A 24,244-nucleotide genomic window follows, 5' to 3' on the forward strand; every position below is an offset into this window, starting at 1 on the left:
TTTTTGTGTTGGTGCCATACTGTTTTAATTACCTTGCTTTGTAATAGAGCTTGAAGTTAGGAAGTGGGATGCCTCCAGCTTTGTTCTTCTTTCTCAAGATTGCTTTGGCTATTCGGGGTCATACAAATGTTAGAATGATTTTTTTTCTACGTGTGTGTAATGTACCACTGGACTTTTGATAGAGATTGCATTGAATCTGAAGATTGCTTTGAGTAGTGTGAACTTTTTAACAATACTACTTTTTGCAATCCTTAAGTGTGAAATATCTTTCTATCTATTTGTGTCTTCAGTTTCTTTCATCAATGTTTTATAATTTTCAGGGTACAGATTTTTCACCTCTTTGATGAAATTTATTCGTAGGTGTCCTTTTTGATACAGTTGAAAATGGTAAATCTTGAAATCAGGTAATGTGACATCTAAATTGTTTGCTTTTCCCAAATAGTTTCCACTAGTTCTTCCCCTTTCCCTATAACTTTTAGAATCAGCTTTTTCAGTTCTACAAAAAAATTCTGCTGGGATTTTGATGGTGATTTTATTGTATTAGCAATTTGGGGAGAATTGACATTTTAACAATATTGAATCAGTCCATCAACATGATACATTTTTTCATTTATTTAGGTGTATTTAAGTTTTTTCGTAAGTATTTTGTAGTTGAAATGTACATGTGTTCAGTGTCCTCTGAAAATCCACATATTGAAACCTTGACCCTAGTACCTCAGAAAATGTCACTGTATTTGGAGATAGGGCCTTAAAAAGTGGTTAAATTAATATGAGGCCATTAGAGTGGGTCCTAATGCAGCCTGGCATCTTCATAAGAAGTAGAAATTCAGACAGAGAAAAAGACACCAGAGATGCACATGTACAGAGAAAACACCTTGGCGTGGGAGAGCTTAGAGGAGGAGGGCACAGACAAGAGGTGGACATCTGCAAGCCTAGAAGAGAGACCTCAGTTAAAACAAATTATGCCAACACCTTGATCTTGGACTTATTATCCTCCCGAACTGTGAGAAAATAAATTTCTGTTGTTTAAGCCCTCCAGTCTACGAAATTTTGTTATGGCAGCCCTTGCAAACTAATACAGCTTTTGGTACTAGAAAGTGAGGCAAGATGATCCTTGTTATGAAATGGGAAAGAACTTGGCCGAATTGTTTTCTAGTGTGTAACTTGTAAGTGATGAACTTGAATATTTAATTGAGATTTCTAAGCAAACTGTTCAAGACATGGTCTTAGTTTTTCTTAATTGCTTATAGTAAAATGCAAGAAAAGATACATTTTTAAGAAGGATTTTGTAAGCACATCAGTAACAGAACTTAAGATTGGGCAAATGCTCAGCCTATCCATATTACAAAAAATGGGAAAGTGTGTTACAGAGAGAAAACCAAGGGCATTTGCACAAAACACTTGATAAAGGGCTTAAGGGTGTGATTCATGGGTCTGTCTAACCCACCATCTCAGCCAAAGACGGGAATAGAGATGGGGCTGTACCGGCTGGCTGAAGTACTGCCAGCTTAGACTAAAGAGGGCAGAGTCTCAGAACAAAATGAAGAAAATCCCTTAAACTTCTGAGATACTACAGGGTAGGACAGTAGAGCCATCCAGCTGGGAACGTGCTTTATTCCTCAGAAGGGAAAAGAATAATCCTGAAGGCTATTCTGAGATCCACAGAGGTGCCACTACCAACATGGGCTCAGAAGGTATAGGTTTGGGAGCTAAAGTTGCCCCCTGGATTTCCGACAGTGGTGCTGCTTTCTCAGGTTCAGTGGGTCAGTCTGCTACTTAATGGCAGGAGTGTAGTCTTACCTTATTAGGTGTGATAATAGTTATTGATTTTTCCTACATGTTATTTCCCAGGTTGAGGGAGGTGCTCTTTTATTCCTAGTTAGCTGATAGTTTTATTTGTGTCAGGAATATTTGTAGCACTTTATGTAATGCTTTTGCTGCATCTCTTGTAATCATACAGTTTTCTTCTTTATTCTTGTAATATGAATTACATTGATTCTTGAATGTTAAACTAGCCTTGCATTCCTAATATAGACCTCCTTTATTCATGATATATTATCCTTTTAATACATTGTTGGATTTATTTGCTAATTTTTTGTTGAGGATTTTTGTATTTATGTTCATACAGGATCCTGGTTTATACTTGTTATGTGTTTGCATATGATATCAGAGAAAGTCCAGGTTTGTAAAATGAATTGGAAAAGGTTTCCCTCTTCTCTTATTTTATGAGATTTTTTTGTAAAGAGTAGATACTATTTCTGTCTTAAGTACCAGTGAAGCCATCTATGCTGAGAATTTCTTTGAGAGATTTTCAAATTGTTTCATTTTTACAGGACTGTTTACAGTATCAGTTTATTCTTGCACAAGCTTTATAAGACTTTGTCTGTTAAGGAATTTGTTCATTTCATCCAAGGTGCTGAATATGTGGAAGTAAGGTTGTTCCTAATTAGTCCTTATCCTTTTTTTTTTTTTTTTTTTAAAGATTTTATTTATTTATTCGACAGAGAGACAGCCAGCGAGAGAGGGAACACAAGCAGGGGAAGTGGGAGAGGAAGAAGCAGGCTCATAGCGGAGGAGCCTGATGTGGGGCTCGATCCCGGATCACCAGGATCACGCCCTGAGCCGAAGGCAGACGCTTAACCGCTGTGCCACCCAGGCGCCCCTAGTCCTTATCCTTTAAATGACTTTAGGATCCATGAAGATAACTGATTCATTTGTTATCTAGCGCTTTTCAGATTCAGAATTTCTTTTTGAGTTCTTAAAATTTGTCTCTCCATTGATGTTTTCTCTGTTTTGACATCATTGTTGGGGTTTCCTTTAGCTGTTTCTCCATAGTCCTTTTCAGCTTTCTGAGCATATTTAAGGCATTTAAAAAAAAAAAAATCCTTTTTTAGTAAGTCCAGTGCCTTACTTCCTCTGCAACTGTGTCTGCTAATTTTGTCTGTGTATGGGCCATTCTCTCTTGTTTCTTTGCATAGATTGTCCTGTTTAGTAATCAAAGGAATTATGAGAAAACTAGACATGTATGTTCATTAACATAGATGCAAAAGTCCTTAACAAATACTACAACCAAATAGTATGATATATAAAAAGGATAATATACTATAACCAAATGTATTTACCTTATGAAAGCAAAAATGGTTCACCAGTCAAGGCTATTAATCATATTCATGGAATGAAAGAGAAAAAGTATATTATCATTTCTGTGGAAGAGGAAAAAGTATTGACAAAACCCAACATTAATTGATGATAAAAACTTTTTTAAAAAATTATTTTTTTGAGAGAGAGCGAGCAAGCAAGAGAGAGCACAAGCAGGGGGAGGGGCAGAGGGAGAGAGAAGTACACTCTCTGCTGAGCAGGGAGCTGGATTGGGAGCTCTTTTGGGGGCTCGATCGCAGGACCCTAGGATCACGACCTGAGCTGAAGGCAGACACTTAATCCACTGAGCCACCCAGGCGCCCTAGTGATAAAAACTGTTAACAAACGAGGAATAGAAGAGTTTCTTCAGCCTGGTAAGGGACATCTAGTAAAAACCTATAGCTAGTATTGTACTTAATTTGAAAAAGACTGAATGCTTTCCTTGTAAGATCCGGAATAGTTCAAGAATGCCTTTTCTCACCACTTGTATTCAAGTTGATAGTGAATGTTCTAGCTTCTGCAAATAAATCAAGAAAAAGAAAGAAGAAGTAAAACTATCTTTATTTGCAGGTGAAATGATCATCAGCAGAAAGTCCTAAGGGATGTAGAAAAATGTCACTAGTAATAGTAAGCAAGTTTGCAAGATACATTATCATAATGTAAATAATTGTTTCTAAAAATGGAGAGAACTGTTCCATTCATAACATTAAAAAGGGCTAAATACTTAAGAAAAAATTAATAAAGAAGTACAAGACCTGTAAACCTTAAACTGCAAAACATTTCTGAAAAAAAAGAAAACCTAAACAGTGGAAGGATATGCATAGTTGAGGATTGGAGGCCTGACCTCGTTGAGTTGGCAATCTTCTCCAAATTCTGTAGATTTCTCACAACTTCAGTCAATACAGATTTCTTTTCTGGAAATTAACAAACTATAAAGTATGTACAGTAATACAAAGGACACATATTAGCCAAAACAATTTATTATTTTTAATGTTAATTCCAGTATAGTTAACAATGTTACATTCATTTCAGATGTACAGTATAGTGATTCAGCACTTCCCTATATTACTCTGTGTTCTTCAAGATAAGTTACTCTTAACCCCCTTCATCTATTTCACCCACCCCTCCCTCCCCCATTAACCATCTGTTTTTTATCTGTAGGTAAGAGTCTGTGTTTTGATTTGTCTCTTCCTTGGTTTGTTTCTTAAATTCCACATGTGAGTGAAATAATATGGTATTTGTCTTTTTCTGGCTTATTTCACTTAACACTATACTCTCTGGATCCATCCATGTTGTTGCAAATGGCAGGATTTCATTCTTTTTTATGGTTGAATAATACTGCATTGCATATATATACACCACATCTTCTTTATCCATTCATCTGTCGATGGACACTTAGGTTGCTTCCATAATCTTAGCCAAAACGATTTTGGATAAGAATAATGTTAGAGGTTTTCTAATACTTGATTTCAAGGTTTATTTTATGGCTACTTTACTAAAGAAAGTGGTTTTGTTTGGTATGAGAACAGACCCACAGATCAATGAAGTAGAATAAGCCTGGATATAAATGTACAATATAATACATGGTTAATATATATTTGATTTTATACAAAGATGCCAACCCAAATAAGTGGGGGAAATGTGATAGTTCTTTCAATAAATGATTTTGAAATAGCTAGATTTCCAAGTGGGAAAAAAATAACACATGGAATTTAACTTGAAATGGAATACAAACATGAATGTCAATGTCCCAAAAGTATAGTTTCTTTAACAAAAAATATAAGAGAAAATCTTTAAGTGCTTGTGGTAGGTAAAGATGTTTTTGGGATAAAGAAGCACAAAAAAGAAAAATAAATTGATGAAAATTAAAATTTTCTACTTTTTGAAGGACAGTGGTTAAAAATGAAAAAGGCAAGCCATCCAACTGTGAAAAATATTTGCAATACATAGTATACAGAATAGTTTATCCAAAATATATAAGGAGAGCAATAGCCCAATAAAACATGGAGAGCAATAGCCCAATAAAACATGAGCAGACATGTGAAAAGGTGTTTAATTTTATTACTCATCAGGAAAATGCAAAGCAGAACCATTCTATCATTAATGTAGATGTAAAAAATTTCAGAACATTAAGAATTGAAATTAGGACAGCATAGTTCTTTTGGGGGGTTTGCCTAATGATTGTGAGGAACACGATGGAGGCCTCTGCATTGATAGTAATGTTCTGTTCCTGGATCTGAATTTCGGGTGCCTGGTTGTTTTCTTTATGACAACTTACTGAACCTTATACTTAGTTTGTACTCCTATGTAAAGTGTTTTCCCAAAACATTTTATGCTCAGTAAAAATGCCTTCCCAAAAACAAATAGGATTTGGAGAAGGACAAACCCAACCCACGAACCTGTGATAGGACATGTAACTGTAACGCATTTGTGAAATTCTATTTAAAGCTAAGGTGAAATTGCCAGGAAGATTGCCAAAATTTAAAATGTCTGAAAACACTAAGCATTTATGAGGCTATGCAGCCGTGCAAACTCTTATCTGTTGATGTTAGTTTAATGTTGCAACTACTTGTGAAAACAGTTTGATACTACTTAGTAAGGTAAACATACGCAATTCTACTCTTTGATAAATACACCTTAGATAATCTTACATGTGAGCACCTGGAGACATGTTCAGGGGTGCTTATGGTGGCACTATGAATAAAAGCAAAAACTCTGTAAACAATACAAATATTCATCAACAGTGTAGTGGACAAATAAGTAGTGGTTTATTCATCAAATATGCAATATAGTCAGGCGGTGAGAATGAGTTGAACAATCAATATGGATAAAATTTAAACATTGTTTTGTAGAAGAATGTCATAGGAAAATGTCTAATACTCCCTTTTTGTACAGTGTAGAAAGAAGCAGAGGATAAACCATGTCAAAGAATCATTCATAGGAGGTAAAAAAGTAAATTAAAGTGAAATCATGATCAGTCATAGGGAATATAATCAAGGAGGATCACATGAGATGCTTCTAGGTAGGGATATAGTACTGCTTGGTTTTTTGGCCTGAGTAGAAGATTCAGGTATGTCTTTTCTTACTATTTCAAATTGCATTATATGTTTTTATGTGCTATATTTCTCAAAGCAGTAAAAAAGTCAATTTAATGAAATAGTTTTCAAAAAATGAAAAGTGAAATTGCAAACTTCCCAACTCCGTAGGTTTTAAATATTGGGACTGGTTATTTCCTGTGGATGTCCTGAGATGGTTTTCTTACTTAGTGAGACATTGAGTTAACACGTATCTAAGATCTTTTCCTACTCAAAGCCTGTCAACAAGAAAATTAATATAACAGTTTTATGATTTTTATTTAGCCTTGAAATTGTAAAACCACTTCTTTAAATCTGTGTTTTATAATTTACTTTCCTAATTCAGACTGGATTTTTTTTTCTTCATTCAAAGTGAGATTTTTTTTGTTTTTGTCAACATTGTCTTAGGACTTTGAATAAAAATCTTTGTGCTAATTAACACCGAATTACTTTTCTTCCAGATTCAAAGGTCCACTTCTTTGGGAACATCACAGATTTCACAGAAAGTGCTTCCTTTCTTGGAACTTCCATGTGTTGATGATGGTAAAATGAAACTGGTTTAGGAAGTTTTCCTTATTAAAATGTATTATGAATATGATTTTCATTTTGAGACTATACAAAAAATTGCAGGCAATAGCTGATACGTATATGTTTTCCAGAAAATTTCACTAAAATTCCTTTAAGATAATAGAACTTGAATGTTCCTTAAAGTTCCTTTTGCAGCAGGAATTTTTGGTAAATAAAAGTTAAACTCATAATCTCACAAAATCCACTAGTAAGTTAATCATCTTTATCCTCCTTTGAGCTAGGAGCCCCTATAAAACTGTATTGATACATAATTTATAATGTTACTTAGTTATTTGGAGAATCTTATAGTAAAATTTTAGTTTTATTTTTATATTTTCCTTTTTTACTATTAAATGAAAAAATCAAGCCTTAATACCTACATTCACACATGAAAACTGGTAAATGTTTTGACATTAGATATCTGCTTTTTCTTGGCCACATTGGAAAGAAAAGTAAATGTATTTCTCTATTTTTAAGGCTTTAAAAATTGCTAAATGTTAAGTAACTGCAGTTACCATGCCAATCTTAGGTTTTCTAGAGAATGTTTTTCTTTCTGTGTGGTTAAGGGGTGGGGAGGAGATGTTTGTGAGATCATCTACCCTAAATTCAGGTTTTGGTTGTTAGGGATATACTTCAGATGGTTTTAGTTTCCTTTAAATCTTCTTTTAATGGTTTGGAGTTGTTTTTGATAGCAAATTCTGGAAATTATATGTGTGTGTATACACACACACAGACACACATACACACACACGAAAGACATAGTGATTGATCTCAGTTTCTTCATCCGAACCTCAGGGCCTGCTTTGTGCTTTTAATAGTACAGATTTTGTAGCTCTGTCCTATTTTTGTTACCCAGGTAGAGCATCATATTAGTGTGTTCCTTTGAAAATTCGTGTTGCATGTAATCGTTGGCACTGGCTATAAAAATTTTCTTTTGCGGGGTGCCTCAGACAGTTGAGCATCCAACTTTGATTTCAGCTCAAATCATGACCTCAGGGTCATGAGATCAAGCCCTGCATTTGGGGGAGCCCAACATGGAGCCTACTTAAAATTCTCTCCCTCTGCCCCTTTCCCATCCCCTGCTGGTGTATGCACATTCTCTCTCTTGCTCTCAAAAATAAAAATAAAAATAAAATTTTTGTTTGCAGTTATTAGACTAATGACTTTAAAAGGTGATGTTCATTAGTCTAAAGATGAACTTTTATGTATTTTTTGTCATCAAAAATGTTACTTTTGGGCATAATCTCTATTTTCTATTTTCTCATCTTTTTAATTCAGATTTTGAAATATTTAGACCATTAATGTATTAATATTCATATTTATTTCTTGGGGCGCCTGGGTGGCACAGCGGTTAAGCATCTGCCTTCAGCTCAGGGCGTGATCCCAGCGTTGTGGGATCGAGCCCCACATCGGGCTCCTCTGCTATGAGCCTGCTTCTTCCTCTCCCACTCCCCCTGGTTGTGTTCCCTCTCTCGCTGGCTGTCTCTCTCTCTGTCGAATAAATAAATAAAATCTTTAAAAAAAATTCATATTTATTTCAGAAAAATTATAATGTTATTAAATCAGTCATTTTGATTATTGACTTAAACAGTGTTCTGTACTATTTAGATTCAGAGGAAGAATTTTTTGATGCACCATGTAGTCCCTTGGACGAACCTCTTCAATCTCCCACTGAAGTTCAAAGTTATCAGCAGAAAAAGTTTCAAAAGCTGGATTGTTCAAAAAATATGATTCAGTATAAAATAAGATTTGAAGTGCCAGAGGTATGTACCATGGTAAAATTTAATATGGCTTATTTAAATTGTTAGTCACTGCTGCTATTCAGCGTATTTATATAGTCTCATTACTAACATGTACTCCTGTTTCATCCAATTTAAGCTGAATCCAGATGTTACTCTGTGATTTTTCCTCCCCTTTCTTTGAAGATTTTCTTAATCAAAAGTTAGTCATATGTAGGGTTATTTGATACATATTTATTAAAAAGTTAATTGTACAACATAAATGTGTATGTGTGATATAAAATCTTTCCTACATTTTAAATACTGATCATATGTATACCTTATATATCCATTTATAACCACCATCCGCATAAATAATTTTTTATTTTGGTAGTGGTAGTTTCTTTTTTCTTTTTCTCTAGGTTTTGATTCAGTTTTATCACCTTGTTGGAGATTGTGAACTACCTGTGGTAGAAGTTGATGTTTTAGGATTGGGCACAGATGTTGAACTTAGAACATTTGATTTGAAAGCAAATGCCTTTTTGAAAGAGTTCTGCCTAAAATGCCCAGAATACTTTGGTAAGCATCTCAATTTTTTTAAAGTAATAAACTTTTATTGTTTGACTCCCTACTAGAGAGTTTAAAATTCTCTAGGCTTTAAATCAGTACATTTATTAAAACATTCTCAAAGAAATATTATATTATGAGTTGGTCTTCAGTTTTTATCTTATACTTGGAAATCTAGGAAGGTAGATCAAAGACAAAATGAAGATAATTTTTTTCATAAAGGAGAATAAAATAGTCCTGGTTTAATTTTAATTTTAAATCTAAGTACTACAGTGCTGAATTAGTTTCCTGTTGATATCATGTAACAGTTTACTACAGACTTAGTGTCGTATAACCACAGAAATTTGTTATCTTAAAGTTCTATTAATCAGTAGTCTGACGTAAGTCTTAAACAGGTAAAAATCAAGGTGCCAATTGGAGTTCCTATATAGAGACTGTATGGGAAGATCCATTTCCTTGCTCATTCAGTTGTTGCCAAAACTCATTTCCATGTGGTTTAAGTCTGCTTCCTGCTACCTATTAGGTGAGGGCTGGCCTTAACTCCTCTAGGCCTCTCTAATTCCTTGCGTTTGGTTTCCTGTATCTCAGAACCAGTACAGGGTGATAGATCCTTCTCATGTTGTCGTCTCTGATCTCAATCCAGGCTAATTTCCTCTTTACCTAATTACTTATGCAAAGTCCCTTTTGCCATATAAGGTAACATATTCTCAGGTGTTAGGGAGACATAATATGGATATCCTTGGGTGTCAGGGCATAGCATTATTTTGTCTACCATAAACATTTTATGTCCCAGAATCATAATGGATAAATTATATGATACCTCGGATAATACTTCCATTTACTGTGTTAGGCCTTTAGAAGAGGGTATTATGTATATTCCTTTATGTTTTTGGGTTTATTCGTGTAAGATAATTGTAAATGGTTGATGGAATGATTAAGACAAACAGTTTATTTCTAATGTGAATGCCTTTTATTTCTTTTTCTTGCCTAATTACTCTAGCTAGGACTTCAGTACTATATTGAATAAAAGTGACAAGAGTAGGCACCCTTTTCTTGTTCCTGATTTAGAGTATAAGGTTTCAGCTTTCACCATTGAGTATGATAGCTATGGGCTTGTTATATAGGGTCTTTATTATGTTGAGGTATGTTCCCTCTCTACCCACTTTGTTGAAAGTTTTTATGTAAATGGATGTTGAATTTTGTCATATGCTTTTCTTCAGCCATTGAGATCATAATATTTTTATACTTCATTTTGTTAATGTAGTATATCACATTGATAGATTCGTGGATGTTGAACCATCCTTGGAACAAATCCTATTTGTTTATGGTGTATGATCCTTTCAATGTATTGTTGAATTTATTGTGCTTATATTTTGTTGAGGATTTTCGCATTATGTTCCTCTAAAATATTGGCCTATGATTTTATTTTCTTATAGTATTCTTGGCTGGATTTGGTACCAGGGTAGTGCTTGACTTGTAAATGAGTTTGGAAGTGTTTCCTTCTAATTTTTAGAGATGTTTCAGAAAGATTAGTGTTCTTCATTTAATGTTTGGTAGTGTTCATCAGTGAAGCAGTCTGGTCCTGGACTTTTGTTTGTTGGGAGGTTTTTGATTACTGATTCAATTTCTTTATAAGTAATTGGTCCATGTATATTTTGTATTTCCTGATTATTAAGTCTAGAAAGGTTGTATGTTTCGAGGAATTTATCTGTTTCTTCTAGGTTGCCTAATTATTAGTGTTATGATTTTTCATTGTAGTTTCTTATGATCCTTTGTATTTCTGTGGTTGTTAGTTGTAATGTCTCCTTTCTCATGCCTGATTTTATTTGAGCCTTCTCTTTTTTTTCTTGGTGAATCTAGCTAAAGGTTTGTGCATTTTGCTTATTTTTGAAAGGACCCAGCTGTTAGTTATATTGATCTTTTCCATTGTTTTTTTAGTCTCTATTTCCTTTATTTCTAATCTGATATTTTATTTCCTTCTAATTTGGGGTTTTGTTTGTTCTTTTTCTAGTTCCTTGAAGTATAAAGTTAGATTGTTCATTTGAGTTTTTTCTTGTTTCAAGAGGTAGGCATTTATTGCTGTGCTCTGTCCTCTAACAAATACTTCTGCTGCATTCCATAAATTTTGGTGTATTGTATTTATGTTCTCATTGGTCCTAAGGTATTTAAAAATTTTTTTCTTTTCTTTATTGACTCAGTAGAAAATTGTCAATATCTGCAGTAATTCTTTGTTGACCCAAATAGTAAAACTGTCACTATTTGCAGGTGATGTGATTATATATATATATATATATATAAAATGTGATTATATATATATATATATATATATATATATATAAAAACTTTAAGGGCTCCACCAAAATGCTGTTAGATCTAATCAGTAAATTCAGTGATGTTGTAGGATAGAAAAATACAAAATTCTTTTGGGTCTCTATACACTATGAGAAGGAGACGTTAAGAAAACAATTCCATTTGCAGTTCCATCAAAAAATTAAAATGCATAAGAATAAATTTAAGGAGGTGAAAGACCTGTATACTGAAAACTATAAGACAGTGATGAAAAAAAAATAAGTGGAAAGATAATCCATGCTTATGGATTGGAATAATTAACATGAGTAAAGTGTTCATATTATTCATAGGAAATCTGCACATTCAGTGCAGTCCCTGTCAAAATTCCAATGACATTTTTCACAGAACTAAAAAAAAAAAATTCTAAATTGGTATGCCACCACAAAACACCCCACATACCCAGAACAGTCTTGTGAAAGAACAAAACTGGAGGCATTGTGTTCCCTGATATCAAAATATATTACAAAGTTATCTATGCTACTGATATAAGATAAAACTTTATGGTAGCAATATAAAAACAAACCCATTGATCAATGGAACCAAAAAAGTCTAGAAACAAGCATATTCATGTATGGTCAATTACTTTTGGCAAAGGAGTCAAGAATATAATATGAGGAAAGGATAGTTTCTTCAATAAGTGGTGCTAGGAAAACTGGGCCCCCATATGCAAAAGAATAAAACTGGACTATGACTACTATCCTACACCATACACAAAAATTAAGATGGATCAAAGGCTCGAATGGAAGACCTGAAACCATAAAACTCCTGGAAGAAAATATAGGCAGTAAGTGCCTTTACATTAGTCTTTTGTTGGTTATTTGGATCTGGTTCCAAAAGCAAAGACAACAATAAACAAGTAGGACTACATTAAACCAAAAATCTTCTTCACAGCTAAGGAAGCCATCAACCAATTGAAAAGGCAGCTGACTGAGTGGGAGAAGATACATGCAAATTAAAATCTGATCAGTGGTTCATACCCAAAATATATAAAGAATTCCTGCAACTCAATAGCCGAAAACCAATTCAATTAAAAAAAAAAGAGTAGAGGATCTGAATAGACATTTTCCCCAAAGAAAACATAAAGATGGCTAACAGGTATATGAAAAGATGCTGAATATCACTAATTATTGGGGAACTGCTGCTCAAAACCTCAATGACATATGACCTCACACCTGTCAGAATGGGTGTTCTCAAAAAAACAAGAAATAATAAGTGTTGGTGAGGCTGTGGAGAAAAGGAAACCCTTGTGTACTGTTGTAAATGTAAATTAGTGCAGACATTATGGAAGACAATATGTAGATTCCTCAAAAATTTAAATATATCATATGATCTAGCACTTCCACTTCTGGGTATTTTCCCAAAGAAAATGAAGACACTAACTCAAAAAGATAAATGTACTCCGTGTTCCTTGTGGCACTATTTATAATAGCCAAGATGTGCAGTCAATGAGTGAATTTATAAAAGATGTGATTATCTTATTCACACACATACACAAAGACACAACAGAATTCTATTCAACCATAAAAAAGAATGAAATCTTGTCACTTGTGACAGTATGGATGGACCTTGAGAGCATTATGCTAAGTGAAATAAGTCAGAGAAAGATACCGTCTGATCTCACTTATATGTGGAATATTAAAAAAAAAAAAAATCCAAGCTGATAGGTACATAGAAGATTGGTGGTTGCCAGAGGCAGTGGTGGTGCAGTGCAGTTGGCATGGGTGAAGGGGCTCCAGAGATAAAAAATTTCCAGTTATGAAATAAATCAGGAGGATACAAAGTATAGCATAGTGGTTATAGTTAACATACCAGATTGCATATTTGAAAGCTGCTGAGATAGTAAATCTGGAAAGTCCTCATCACAAGGAAAAACAAAATCGTAACTATGAGGACAGATATTAACTAGATTATTGTGATCATTTCATAATATATACAAATAATGAATCATTCTTTTTTATACCCGAAACTAATACAGTGTTATGTGTGACATACTCAATTTAAAAAAGAGAACTGATTTAGTAGGTTAATTTTAATTTTATAAAGCTTCTTTGTAACAGAAGAACATTGTATATGGTTAGGAATGACATTAACAATTTTTAGTTAACTATAGAGCAGTTTTTGATTTAGTGCCACTGAGCAGTTTCGCTATAGGGCTTTCCCCCTGTACTTTCACATGCACAACCTCTTCCGTTATCACCATCCACCACAGAGGAGTACGTTTGTTGCAGTTGGTGTACATTGGCATAGTACCCCCACCGTCCACAGTTGCTGTTAGGGTTCAGCTTGGTGCTGTGCATTCTAAGGGTTTTGGACACGTGTAATGACAAGTATCGAGCATTATATTATCATACACAGTTCCACTGCTCTACAAATCCTCTATATTCCACCTCTTCATTCTTTTCTGTCTTGCCCCTCGTCCTGGCAACCACGGAGCTTTTTTACCGTATCCATAGTTTATCCTTTTTTCCAGAGTGTCACATAGCTGGGATCATACCATATATAGCCTTTCAGACTGACTTGAAGCTAGTAATACGTATTTCTGTATCTTCTCATTACTTGATAGCTCACTTTTTCGTACTGAATAATGTTCCATTGTATGATGATGTACCACAGTTTATTTTTCCATTCACTTATAAAGGGCATCTTGGTTGCACACAAGTTTTGAGAGTTCTGAATAAAGGTGCAATAAACATCTGTATGAAGGTTCTTGTGTGGGCGTAAATTTTCAGCTGCTTTGGGTAAATACCAGGGAACACCACTGTTGGGTTATATGGAAAGAGTACTTTTACTTTTGTAAGAAACAATCAAGCTGTCTTCCAAACAGGCTATACCGTGTAGTATTCTCAGTCAGCAATGACTGAGAGTTCCTGTTGCTTCAGATCCTCACCAATATTTGATGTTGGTGTATTTGATTTTGAGCATTCCAATAAGGTATGAAGTGGTATCTCATTGATTTTTTTAAATTTGTATTTCCCTGATGACCTAGAGCATCTTTCTCATATGCTGATTTGGCTTCTGTAGATCTTTGGCGAGTTGTCTATTAAGGTGTTTGATCTGTTGTTTTAATGGTGTTTGTTTTTTTCTTGATAATTTGTAAGAGTTCTTTGTATATTTTGGATAACAGCCCCTTATCAGATGTGTCTTTTGCAAATATTTTCTCATCTGTGGCTGTTTTTCTCATTTTATTAGCATTGTTCTTCACAGAGCAGGATTTTTAATTTTAATGAAGTCCAATTTAGTTCCATATTCTACACTTGTTCTGTAGCCCTTGAGAACATGAGTGTGGTAGACTTTACTATGATTATCTTTTGCTAAGAAAACTGTCATACATAGCAGATACAGAGTTTTACTTTATTATGCTTTTTTACATCAAGAAACCATTTGCTCTTGTGATTGGAAAAAAAGTGAACCAATTTGATAGTGCTCCCCAGCAATCCAGAAGTATTATAGCAGTTTTTAATTGTTATGTTTATTTTTTGTTTTCCCAATAGCACAGGATAAGAAAACCCTAGTTTGCAGAATACTGATACAAAGTTGCCATGGCCCCTATTTCTGTAACATTTTTGCTTTTGTATTTTTAGTTGGAGTGGGAAGAAGCGGATAGCATAATTTCTTATAAATGATCAGTAAATAGTTCTGTGGATAAGTAAATGTGTGAGAAAAGTCAAGACCTATTTAAGGTTTGAAATGCAAGTAGCATCTGAAGTAGAAAGCTGGCTGAATAGCTAATAAACTTTTAAATCTGGAAGATTCTGTGGAATGTGTTGCATTTTTTCCCCAGGAGTATTATGATTGATTTGTATTCCTTTCTTCCACTATCTAGATACTAATTTTGAATAATCATAAATAATTTGGTGATGATAGAGTTAAAGCCCTCATACAAAATACTGTTTTACAGCAGTTTTCCTACTATTTTCTTAAATTTTAATCAGAAGCAAGAATGCAACTAGTAAAGACTAATTTTACGGCAATGGGATTTACTCTAAACTAATATACAGAAAAACTTAGTTTTTCATCACATACCTGATCTGTCAAAAATAGGTTTTCAGGGAGTCTGACGATTTTCTTTCAAGGTATTTCTGTGGCTCAATGAATGGCTCACAATTCTCTCCATGTCCTTTCATTGCTCATGGTAATTACTCGTTTTTTCTTTAACTGATTGCTACTTTTTTTTTTTTTTTTTTTTTTTTTTACACCTTTCTGTCTAAGTTTAGAAGGGTAAGATTGTTTCACATTGTGACATAGGAGATGGGAAGGGAGTTGTGAGGAGAAATTACAGCTTCAGAGTTTAAAGGAGGAGAGGGACCTGACTTGGGTAAGGTAGAATCCAAGGCCCAGAACTGATACAGGAAATTCTTCTTTTCCAGTTATATTTTATTAATGTTGCTGATATTTATTTTCCATTGTTTTTTTATATGAAAGTAATTTAAAAAATCATTTTTAGATGCAAACGAGAAACCAATTTATTTGATTACAACACTGGATAATACAATGGAAGATCTGCTAACACTGGAATATGTGAAGGTGAGTGCTTCGTTTGTATGCTTTGTTGTGGTAAATGTACTTCTGTAATTTTGTAATCAAGTTTTGTAAGTTAGATGCAGCTTAATCTTCATCGTAATGTGTTTTCTAAAATTCCTAAAAATTTTAAGGTTTTCTTGTTTTGTCATCCTTTATTAGTTTTGATTTATAAAACACTTAATATAGAAAAATAATAGGCCTCTGTTCTAAGTAGAAATGACATGAAGTTTTGAGTTTTTTTCCCCTCCGATAGCCAAAAAAAACCCAAAATCAAAAACCCAAACCATTTTTTTTTTTTTTTTAGTCTTATTGTATTTGAGAGAGACAGCATGCATGCGGACGGGGGGTGGGGGAGAGGGGTGAAAAGAGAAGGAGAGAGAATCTCAAGAAAACTCCCACTGAGCACGAGCCCAACGCTGGGCTTGTTCTCGTAACCCTGAGATTATGACCTGAGCCGAAATCAAGAGTTAGAGGCTTAACTGACTGAGCCACTCAGGTGCCCTAAAACCCAAACCTTTTAATCTTGATGGAGTTTATTTTGATACGAGATCAGTCTTTCATTTGATTTCCTGGTGTTATCTGAACTTACCTCATTTTCCTGGTTTCAGTGACTCTATTCCTTTTCTATTGATTTATGATATTAATTTCATCATTTATTAAGTTTTTATATGTACTAGGGTCTACTTAAGATTTATTCCATGTTTTCATTGACCTGTTTTTACTTTTATGTAAGTGCCACATTAATTTAATAATTGCTTTATCGTAGGGGCACCTGGGTGGCGTGGTCAGTTGAGCTTCCCACTCTTGTTTCCCCTCTGGTTGTGAGAGATCACAAGGGTTGTGGGATGGAGCCCTACCTCAGGCTCTCTGCTCAGCACGGAGTCTGCTTGGGTTTCTCTCTTCCTCTCCGTCTGCCCCTCCCCCCCTACACTTGTGTGCTCTCTATCTCTCTCTCTAAAATAAATATATGATAAAATCTTAAAGTAATTAATTAGGGGCGCCAAGGTGGTGCAGTTGGATAAGCGTTCAGACCCTTGGTTTCAGCTCAGGTCATGTTCTCGGGGTCTTGAGATCAAGCCCCACATGGGGCTCCCATCTCAGTGAGGAGTCTGCTAAAGTTTTCTCTCTCCCTCTGCCCTGAGCCACCCTCATGCGTGCTCTCTCTCTCTCAAATAAATAAATCTTAAAAAAAAAATACTTGATCATAATAACGCTGAAAGAGTATTTTATTGCTTTTAAGACCATTTTTACTATTATTGATGTAGATATTTTGGGTTTTTGTTTATGCATTAAATAGCTTTTATATGACGAAAGCATTCTAGATCTAAAGGTAATGCACAGTATTTGGATACTTGATAGACAATTCTGTCACATAGAGGAAGAATTAGGAAGGCCCTTATGGAGTTGAAATTGTGTATACTATATGTCTTCCTAAGATACTCGAACAGATTTGCTTTTTTTTTTTTCTCTTTGGATAGGCTGAAAAGAATCTACCCAACTTAAAAAGTGCTTATAACAATGCTATGCAACTGATTAAGGTATGAATGAATAATTTATTTTTTAATTAGATACTGTATTTTTAAGTAAATATATTATGAAAACTTTTATAACTACAACTGTATGATCCTTGAAGATAAAAATAGAATATTATAAATTCTTTATCCTTTATACCACAAACCATAGTGCCTTATACCGAGCAGCAAACAAATATTTATTGACCTGTTACTAAAATCAGCTTTGTTCTTTAGGTGAACTTTTCCTCTTTGGATATTCATTTACATACTGAAGCACTTCTGAATACAATAAATTATTTTAATAATATACTTCCACAATTGGAAGAAAAACCAGCTCCAGTGTCTGTTGCAGAGACTGAAGACAAAGGAGAGGTCGTTAAAAAAATGCGTATGTTTAAAATTCAGCTTCAAAGTTTTTTACCATGTGGATCAATAATAAATTAGCTTTTGCTTTATTATTCATGCCTAATATTGGCTTCAGAATTCTATTGCCTAGATTAATATCTAGAAAGATTACTATATCCAGGTAAATTTTAGAAAATGATACTTAAAGAAAGTGATTACCAGTTAAGAAAATGTGACTTTTATTTATCACATTAATCTTTTTAGTCAGATATTATACAGTGCTAGTATTTGATTTGGATTAAAATTCATGCATTTAATATCATAATTTTAGATTAGAAAAATAGAACTGAGAAAATTTGAATCACTTCACGGTGTGCTTTTTAATCAAGTACTTTTTAAGCAATGAAAAGTTGAGGTTTGACAATGAGAAGTATTACCTCATAATCATTGTGTCTCAAGTGATTTGTGGTTTTACAACTATAATTTTTTAGGTTTAAATATTAGTCTCATCTAGGAACTGTTTTTTGTTGGGTCTGATTTGTTTGGCTTTGTTTTTATTAGGTTTGATTGGTTTTTTTTAGAATCCCTAATTGAGTAGTGACAAGATTATTTTGCTTGCTTTCAATGGAATGGCAAATCAGATTTTCCTTAGTATTATCATTAATTTTTCTTATACTTCGGTTACTTTATAAGGGTAGTGAGCTAACTACTAAACTTTTTCCTTATGTTTTACAATTATTTTTTTGCAGCTTTAAAACTATCCAAGAACGAAGATATTATTACCTGGCAGATTTTAGTGGAATTATCTTGTTTACAGATCTTTATTCAAGATCAGAAACGTAACATTGCTGAAATTAAGATTGAAGGTACTAAAATTTCAGAAAAAATAAATTCAGAACTATTAAATGGAAGAAAAGCCATTCAGTCATTCTTGTATTCCCTTAGGGCTTGATTCTGAGATCGTTATGAGGCCTGCTGCAACTGAAATAAATGCAAAGCTAAGGAATATAATTGTTTTGGATTCTGATAAGACAGCCGTATACAAAAAGGTATGAATTTGTTACTTAATAGTACCTCATTAAATATGCTTGTCCTTAAACATTGGTCATATAAATTAGTTGCTGAAATTTAGCAATGTGGCTATTAAGTGGATGGGTTTTGGAGTTAGGCATAATTGGGTTTGTATCTTAGCTCTGTTCCTTAGCAGTTGAGTGACCTAAACTGAGATTCTGTTTCTTTATTTGTAAAATGAGGATTAAGTATCTCATAAATAAGTTTACATAATGCTCCTGAAACATAGTTGGGGGCTAAGGAGGGGCAGTTAGTAAATGCCTTTTTCATTTTTTTTCTTTCTTTTTGTTCTTCTCCAAATACCGTGAACTTTGTGATGCATTTCAGATTTCAGCAGCAGAGGGTATGAAGTCAGACTGAACAGATGAGATTATTTTTTAAGTTTATTTTCATGGGTACTTACTATGGTATAGCTGTTCACAATATTAACTGAGTCCTTTGAACGGATGGCTAGTGGTCGAAGGGATCAGTATTAGTACTGGGTATAAGACAGTAAGGTTCTTGGTCCAGATACTGTTGTAGAGTTGGACAGGTAATTTTTGAACAGTCGAGCCTCTATGTAAGATGGTATATTTAAGAGAGTGAAGACAACATCAAGGAGTAGGATCAGAAAAGGCTGAGGTACTTCTTGAGTCATGAAGTCAGAGTTTGGAGTGTGAAAGGAAATAAGTGAGGTTTAGCCAATAATACTGATGAGATACAGTGATGACTTGATTTTTCTGTTAAATAAAAATCCTTACTCTTTATATTTTGTTATTAGGCTTGCTAGTGTGAGAAAACAAGGTGCCAAAGCATCAAATGTGTGTGGTCCATAGTAATAAGGAACAAGAAATTTTCCGGAAGCCATGATTTAATGCGCTTCTATTGCTTTTAAGAAAAAAACAAAAGTACTAAAGCATTTAAGAAGTAGATTATGCATTTTATTTGCCCTGTCTAGGAAGTAAAGCTCACATAAATAAGTCCATCTACTAAAAGTCACACAAGTAGTTAGTAATGGAACTGATAATGTAACCCAAGGCATTTACTTTTTTTCTCCTATTTAATTTTATTATTAATGCATCTGTAAGGTTAAAAAAAACAATTTACAAAAAGCTACAAAATGAAAAGTTTCGTACTTCGGTCTTCTTGCCCCATCCCCATTTCCCTCTCCCTATTCCTTGACTTTGATTCCAGTGTACATGATTTTTTAGATTTTTAAAAAAGATTTTATTTATTTATTTTAGAGAGTGTGGGGGGTGGGGTGGGGGAGGGGAGGCTGGGGAACAGGAGGGGAGGGAGAGGGAAAGGGAGAGAATCCCATGCAAACTTTGTGCTGAGCACAGAGCCCAACGCGGGACTCGATCTCATGATCCAGAGATCATGACCTGAGCTGAAACCAAGAGTCTGACGTTTGACCGACTGAGCCACCAGGTGCTCCTCCAATGTACGTGATTTTTAAACAAACTGCCTTGGTTCGGTAACTCTCCACATGTCAAGGAATTAGAAGGACAACATTTTGCCCCAGATCAAAGCTTCCTAATTACTGTGCCATGACAGACTATTGTGCTCTGAATGGGTTTTGGGCACAATAATGTATTTTAGCCCCTCAGCTTTTTGGGAAATTGGGCAAAGGATACCTGGAGTTCTCAGACTATTTGCATCTGTTCTGGAGCATCATCCTCTGTTTACCCTAGAACCATTGTACAGATAATTGTTATTTACGTGCGTTATACATAATATAGAATAACATGGACTCTAAGAAGGAGTCTAGCTGATCTAACATTCTTATGAAATAAGAAGATATCATTGTAAATTAGTTTCTTATATCTTTTTTATAGAAGTATGTTTTAAAAGTGAATGTTTACAAGAATTACCCACTTATTTTTATTTTTTATCCTTGGGTCTGTTGAACCCACGTATTAACCCATAGAAGATATTCTTCATCTCTGTTCCAAGTTTTTTTTTTAGTCGTTAATATATTCTTTATTCTTCTTTCATCTGTTTCTTTGCTGACATTCATCTGTTCATGCATATTTTCTACCTTTTCTACTAGAAGCATTTACCATTATTAATCATAGGAACTTAAAATTCACTGCCTGGAAGTTCCAACGTCTGTGTTACAGGCAGGCCTGGGTTCTGTTGATTTCTTTGTCATTTGTTGGGTTTTGGTTTTCCTTGCTTTTTGTGGTATATCTTAGTTACTGATTGAATGTGACAGATCATGTATAGGACACATACTGAAATGAGCAATATTTATGTCTGATAATGGGTACTTTCTCTGCTAGGCTATTAGCATGGAGATTGAGACAGTTTAATGGAGAGCTGAGCTGGGTTTGAGTTTTCTTGTTTAATAGGATTGCCTTCATTATACTACACATTCCTTCAGCTATATTTTGTGCTTAGGATGGGGGACTTTGTTCCTGGAATGCTGCTCCATGCTCTGTATTTGATCTTCCCTCTACTTCCATACCTTAAAAATTTCTCTTTCTGTACACTTTTTTTTTTTTTAAGATTTTATTTATTTATTGGACAGAGAGAGACACAGCGAGAGAATGAACACCAGCAGGGGGAGTGGGAGAGGGAGAAGCAGGCTTTCTGCTGAGCAGGGACCCCGATGTGGGGCTCGATCCCAGGACCCTGGGATCACACCCTGAGCCAGAGGCAGACGCTTAACGATTGAGCTACCCAGGCACCCCTCTTTCTGTACTCTTGACCGTTTCTTTCATGATCGTTTACTGCTGCTTTTTCTTCAGTGCTTTCCTGCTTGATGGTGAGTATTTTGTTGGCAGAGAGGTGTTTTGGGTAGACTTGTCAGTTGTCCTAGTCCTCTTCCAGTCCTCGCCATGCCTGTTCCTTTAAGTTTCTAAAATGGGGGCATTCATGGGGTGCCTGGGTGGCTCAGTCGGTTAAGCATCTCACTCTTGATCAGCTCAGGTCAGGATCTCAGGGTCCAAAAATTGAGCCCTGTGTTAGGCTCCACACTCAGTAGGCAGTCTGCTTCTCTCTCCCTCTACCCTCCCTCTGCTTGCATGTGCTCTTTCTCTAAAATGAATAAATCTTTAAAAAAAAAAAAAAAGAGGGCATTCTTTATGTATCTGTCCCTCTTTTCCATGGCATCTGACTCATCTCTTTAGTAGTTCCTATGGGGAGAGGTATTCTTCCCTGCCCTAGGAGAAGGTGAATTAGAATGGTGTGGCCCCTAGAAGGTTTCTCTGCATGGGTGTAGAAGGGGTTTTCTTTTATCCTAGCCCCTGAGGCATAGTGTCTTCACCTGTTCCTGAGGACAACAAAGTATTGCCTTTCTCCTAGGTTCTTTTTTTAAGATTGATTTATTTATTTTAGAGAGCAAGAGTGTGAATGGGGAGGAGAGGAGGGGGAGGACGAGAGAATCCTTAAGCAGATTCCCCACTGAGTGCAGAGCCCTAGGCAGGGCTGGATCTCAGGATCCTGAAATCATGACCTGGGCCAAAACCCGAGTCAGACGCTAACTGACTGAGCCACCTGGGCACCCCTCTCCTAGTTTCTTAAGGTTTTGTTTTGAGAAGAGAATAATCCTGGTGGTCTTTTGGCCCTTTTTGCAATGAAGACTTCTCCCTCTTCCAGGGTCATAACCAAGGAAAGCTTTCTCTCATCTTCTACTCTGCCCCCAGTATTTCTCATAAGCTCCTAGCAGAGAGCTCCCCGTGAAGTCCTTGCAACTGGGAGTGAACTCTTCTTGGGTCTGTGGCTGCCAGAGATTCTATATCTCACATTAGTCCATAGTCCACCTTTACCATTTTGGCTGGATTCTTCTTATCTAGCTTGTGTGGTACCTGGCATCTCCTTCTCCTTCCCCTTAACACAGGTAAACTGGTGCTTGTGTTCTGTCTCTCCTGAAGGTACTTTTTTTATCCTTAGATTTTAGGCTGCTTGGTTGGCTTGTAGCCTCAAATTTCTAATGGTTTTTAAGAAAAGTTACGGTTTTATAGTTTATCTGGTTCTTTGGTGGTGGTGTGGTTGCCGTTAAGGTTTGGAATGGGCCTCTGCTCAGCATTCTACATCTGAGACAGAAGCAGAACTCCTGTAGGCTTTTTTCAGCCTCATCTTGCACCTCCGCCTTCAGAGCTCCTTAATTTCTTTGATTTCTTAGGTTTTCTTTGTTCCATGTTGGAATTCATTTGCTTTTTTGATGGCTCTTCAGCTTTCCGGCTTCTAGCATTTAGGAGGGTCAGGAAAGATATAAACGAAATTAGTTGATGATATGTCCATCTTCCAAAATGTTTTTGACATTTCACATGTGCTGTTGTCTCTACCATTTTTCACTAGTAGTGCAGAGCTTGAGATTTCAAACTGCCGTAGGTAAGTCTTATTCAGCAGTTGAGATGACCCTTCACAAACTAATAAGAGAACTATAGTGATAGGAGGAGACTTTTTGAAGAATCTGGAAAACCTATTCACATAAATCAAGAGAAGTAGGTTTCATTGAGTTGCAAAGGTACGGTGTTTTTCAAACTTTTTACAGTGACCAAATAATACATTCATATGGCTACTCTTATTATATAAGTATACGCACTAAATGAAAATGTATGGTCCGATCATTTTTCTTTAGTTTAGAGAGCGAGAGTGTGAAAAAATATTATTGAAAAAAATGTTGGGCCAGACCTACTAAACTAATTTCATGACCCACAAAGGAAGCTGCCATCACCAGTTTGAAAAACCTTGCCGTTTAGGTTCTGATAAAGGTGTTAGGGGGCACCTGCATGGCTCAGTCGGTTGAGTGTCCAATTCTGGATCTCAGCTCAGGTCTCACTCTCAGAGTTGTGAGTGTGGGCACTGGGCATGGGGCTTACATTAAAACAAAACAAACACTAGTTAGAATTACTGCTTTATTTGTACTTGGCTTGAATACTTAGGAAGATTTTCCAAATACGTGTGTTTCATTATTTTGTGCTTTATTTTTGTACTGAAAGCACATTTCACAAGTGGATTTTGACACTTGAATTTTCTCTCATTAAGGCTGTTTACATCACTGGAAAAGAAGTTTTTAGCTTCAAAATGATTTCTTTTGTGGATGCAACTGCTGGTTCTGCATACACAGATATGAACGTGGTTGATGTTCAAGTTAATTTAACTGTCGGTTGCATTGAAGTAGTTTTTGTCACAAAATTTCTTTATTCTATATTGGTAAGTATGTTAATCAAATTTTTTATTTTTTCCTACTAGTTGGAAATTGCTGGGTGTCAGACATAGGTAAAGAGCAAAAATTCCTTGCATTATTTTTTTCCCTGATTTTTCATAATTTTCTGGGTATCCTTTATCATGACTGAAATGCACAGTGTATTATTTATATAAAATCTTTTTCATATAAGAATAGTCCAGTTAATTCATACATGCATACTAATGTATTAAATATGTACATTAT

General features: G+C 35.1%; 1 protein-coding gene across 3 annotated transcripts in view; it reads left to right on the forward strand.

Moving 5' to 3' along the window:
• Positions 1 to 24,244, forward strand: part of VPS13A (vacuolar protein sorting 13 homolog A) — a 226,192-nt gene that overhangs the window by 78,288 nt on the left and 123,660 nt on the right. For all 3 annotated transcript variants that reach the window (XM_045781058.2, XM_045781059.2, XM_045781060.2), the window contains exons 24-32: positions 6,674 to 6,755; positions 8,388 to 8,542; positions 8,920 to 9,076; positions 15,858 to 15,937; positions 17,413 to 17,472; positions 17,683 to 17,836; positions 18,543 to 18,659; positions 18,739 to 18,842; positions 23,839 to 24,006. In XM_045781058.2, coding sequence (XP_045637014.2) covers positions 6,674 to 6,755; positions 8,388 to 8,542; positions 8,920 to 9,076; positions 15,858 to 15,937; positions 17,413 to 17,472; positions 17,683 to 17,836; positions 18,543 to 18,659; positions 18,739 to 18,842; positions 23,839 to 24,006 — 1,077 coding nt within the window. The remainder of the gene's footprint in view (positions 1 to 6,673; positions 6,756 to 8,387; positions 8,543 to 8,919; positions 9,077 to 15,857; positions 15,938 to 17,412; positions 17,473 to 17,682; positions 17,837 to 18,542; positions 18,660 to 18,738; positions 18,843 to 23,838; positions 24,007 to 24,244) is intronic.

Source organism: Ursus americanus, chromosome 34, assembly GCF_024610735.1.
Source record: "Ursus americanus isolate L20-20 chromosome 34, mUrsAme1.1.p, whole genome shotgun sequence".
NCBI lineage: Eukaryota > Metazoa > Chordata > Mammalia > Carnivora > Ursidae > Ursus > Ursus americanus.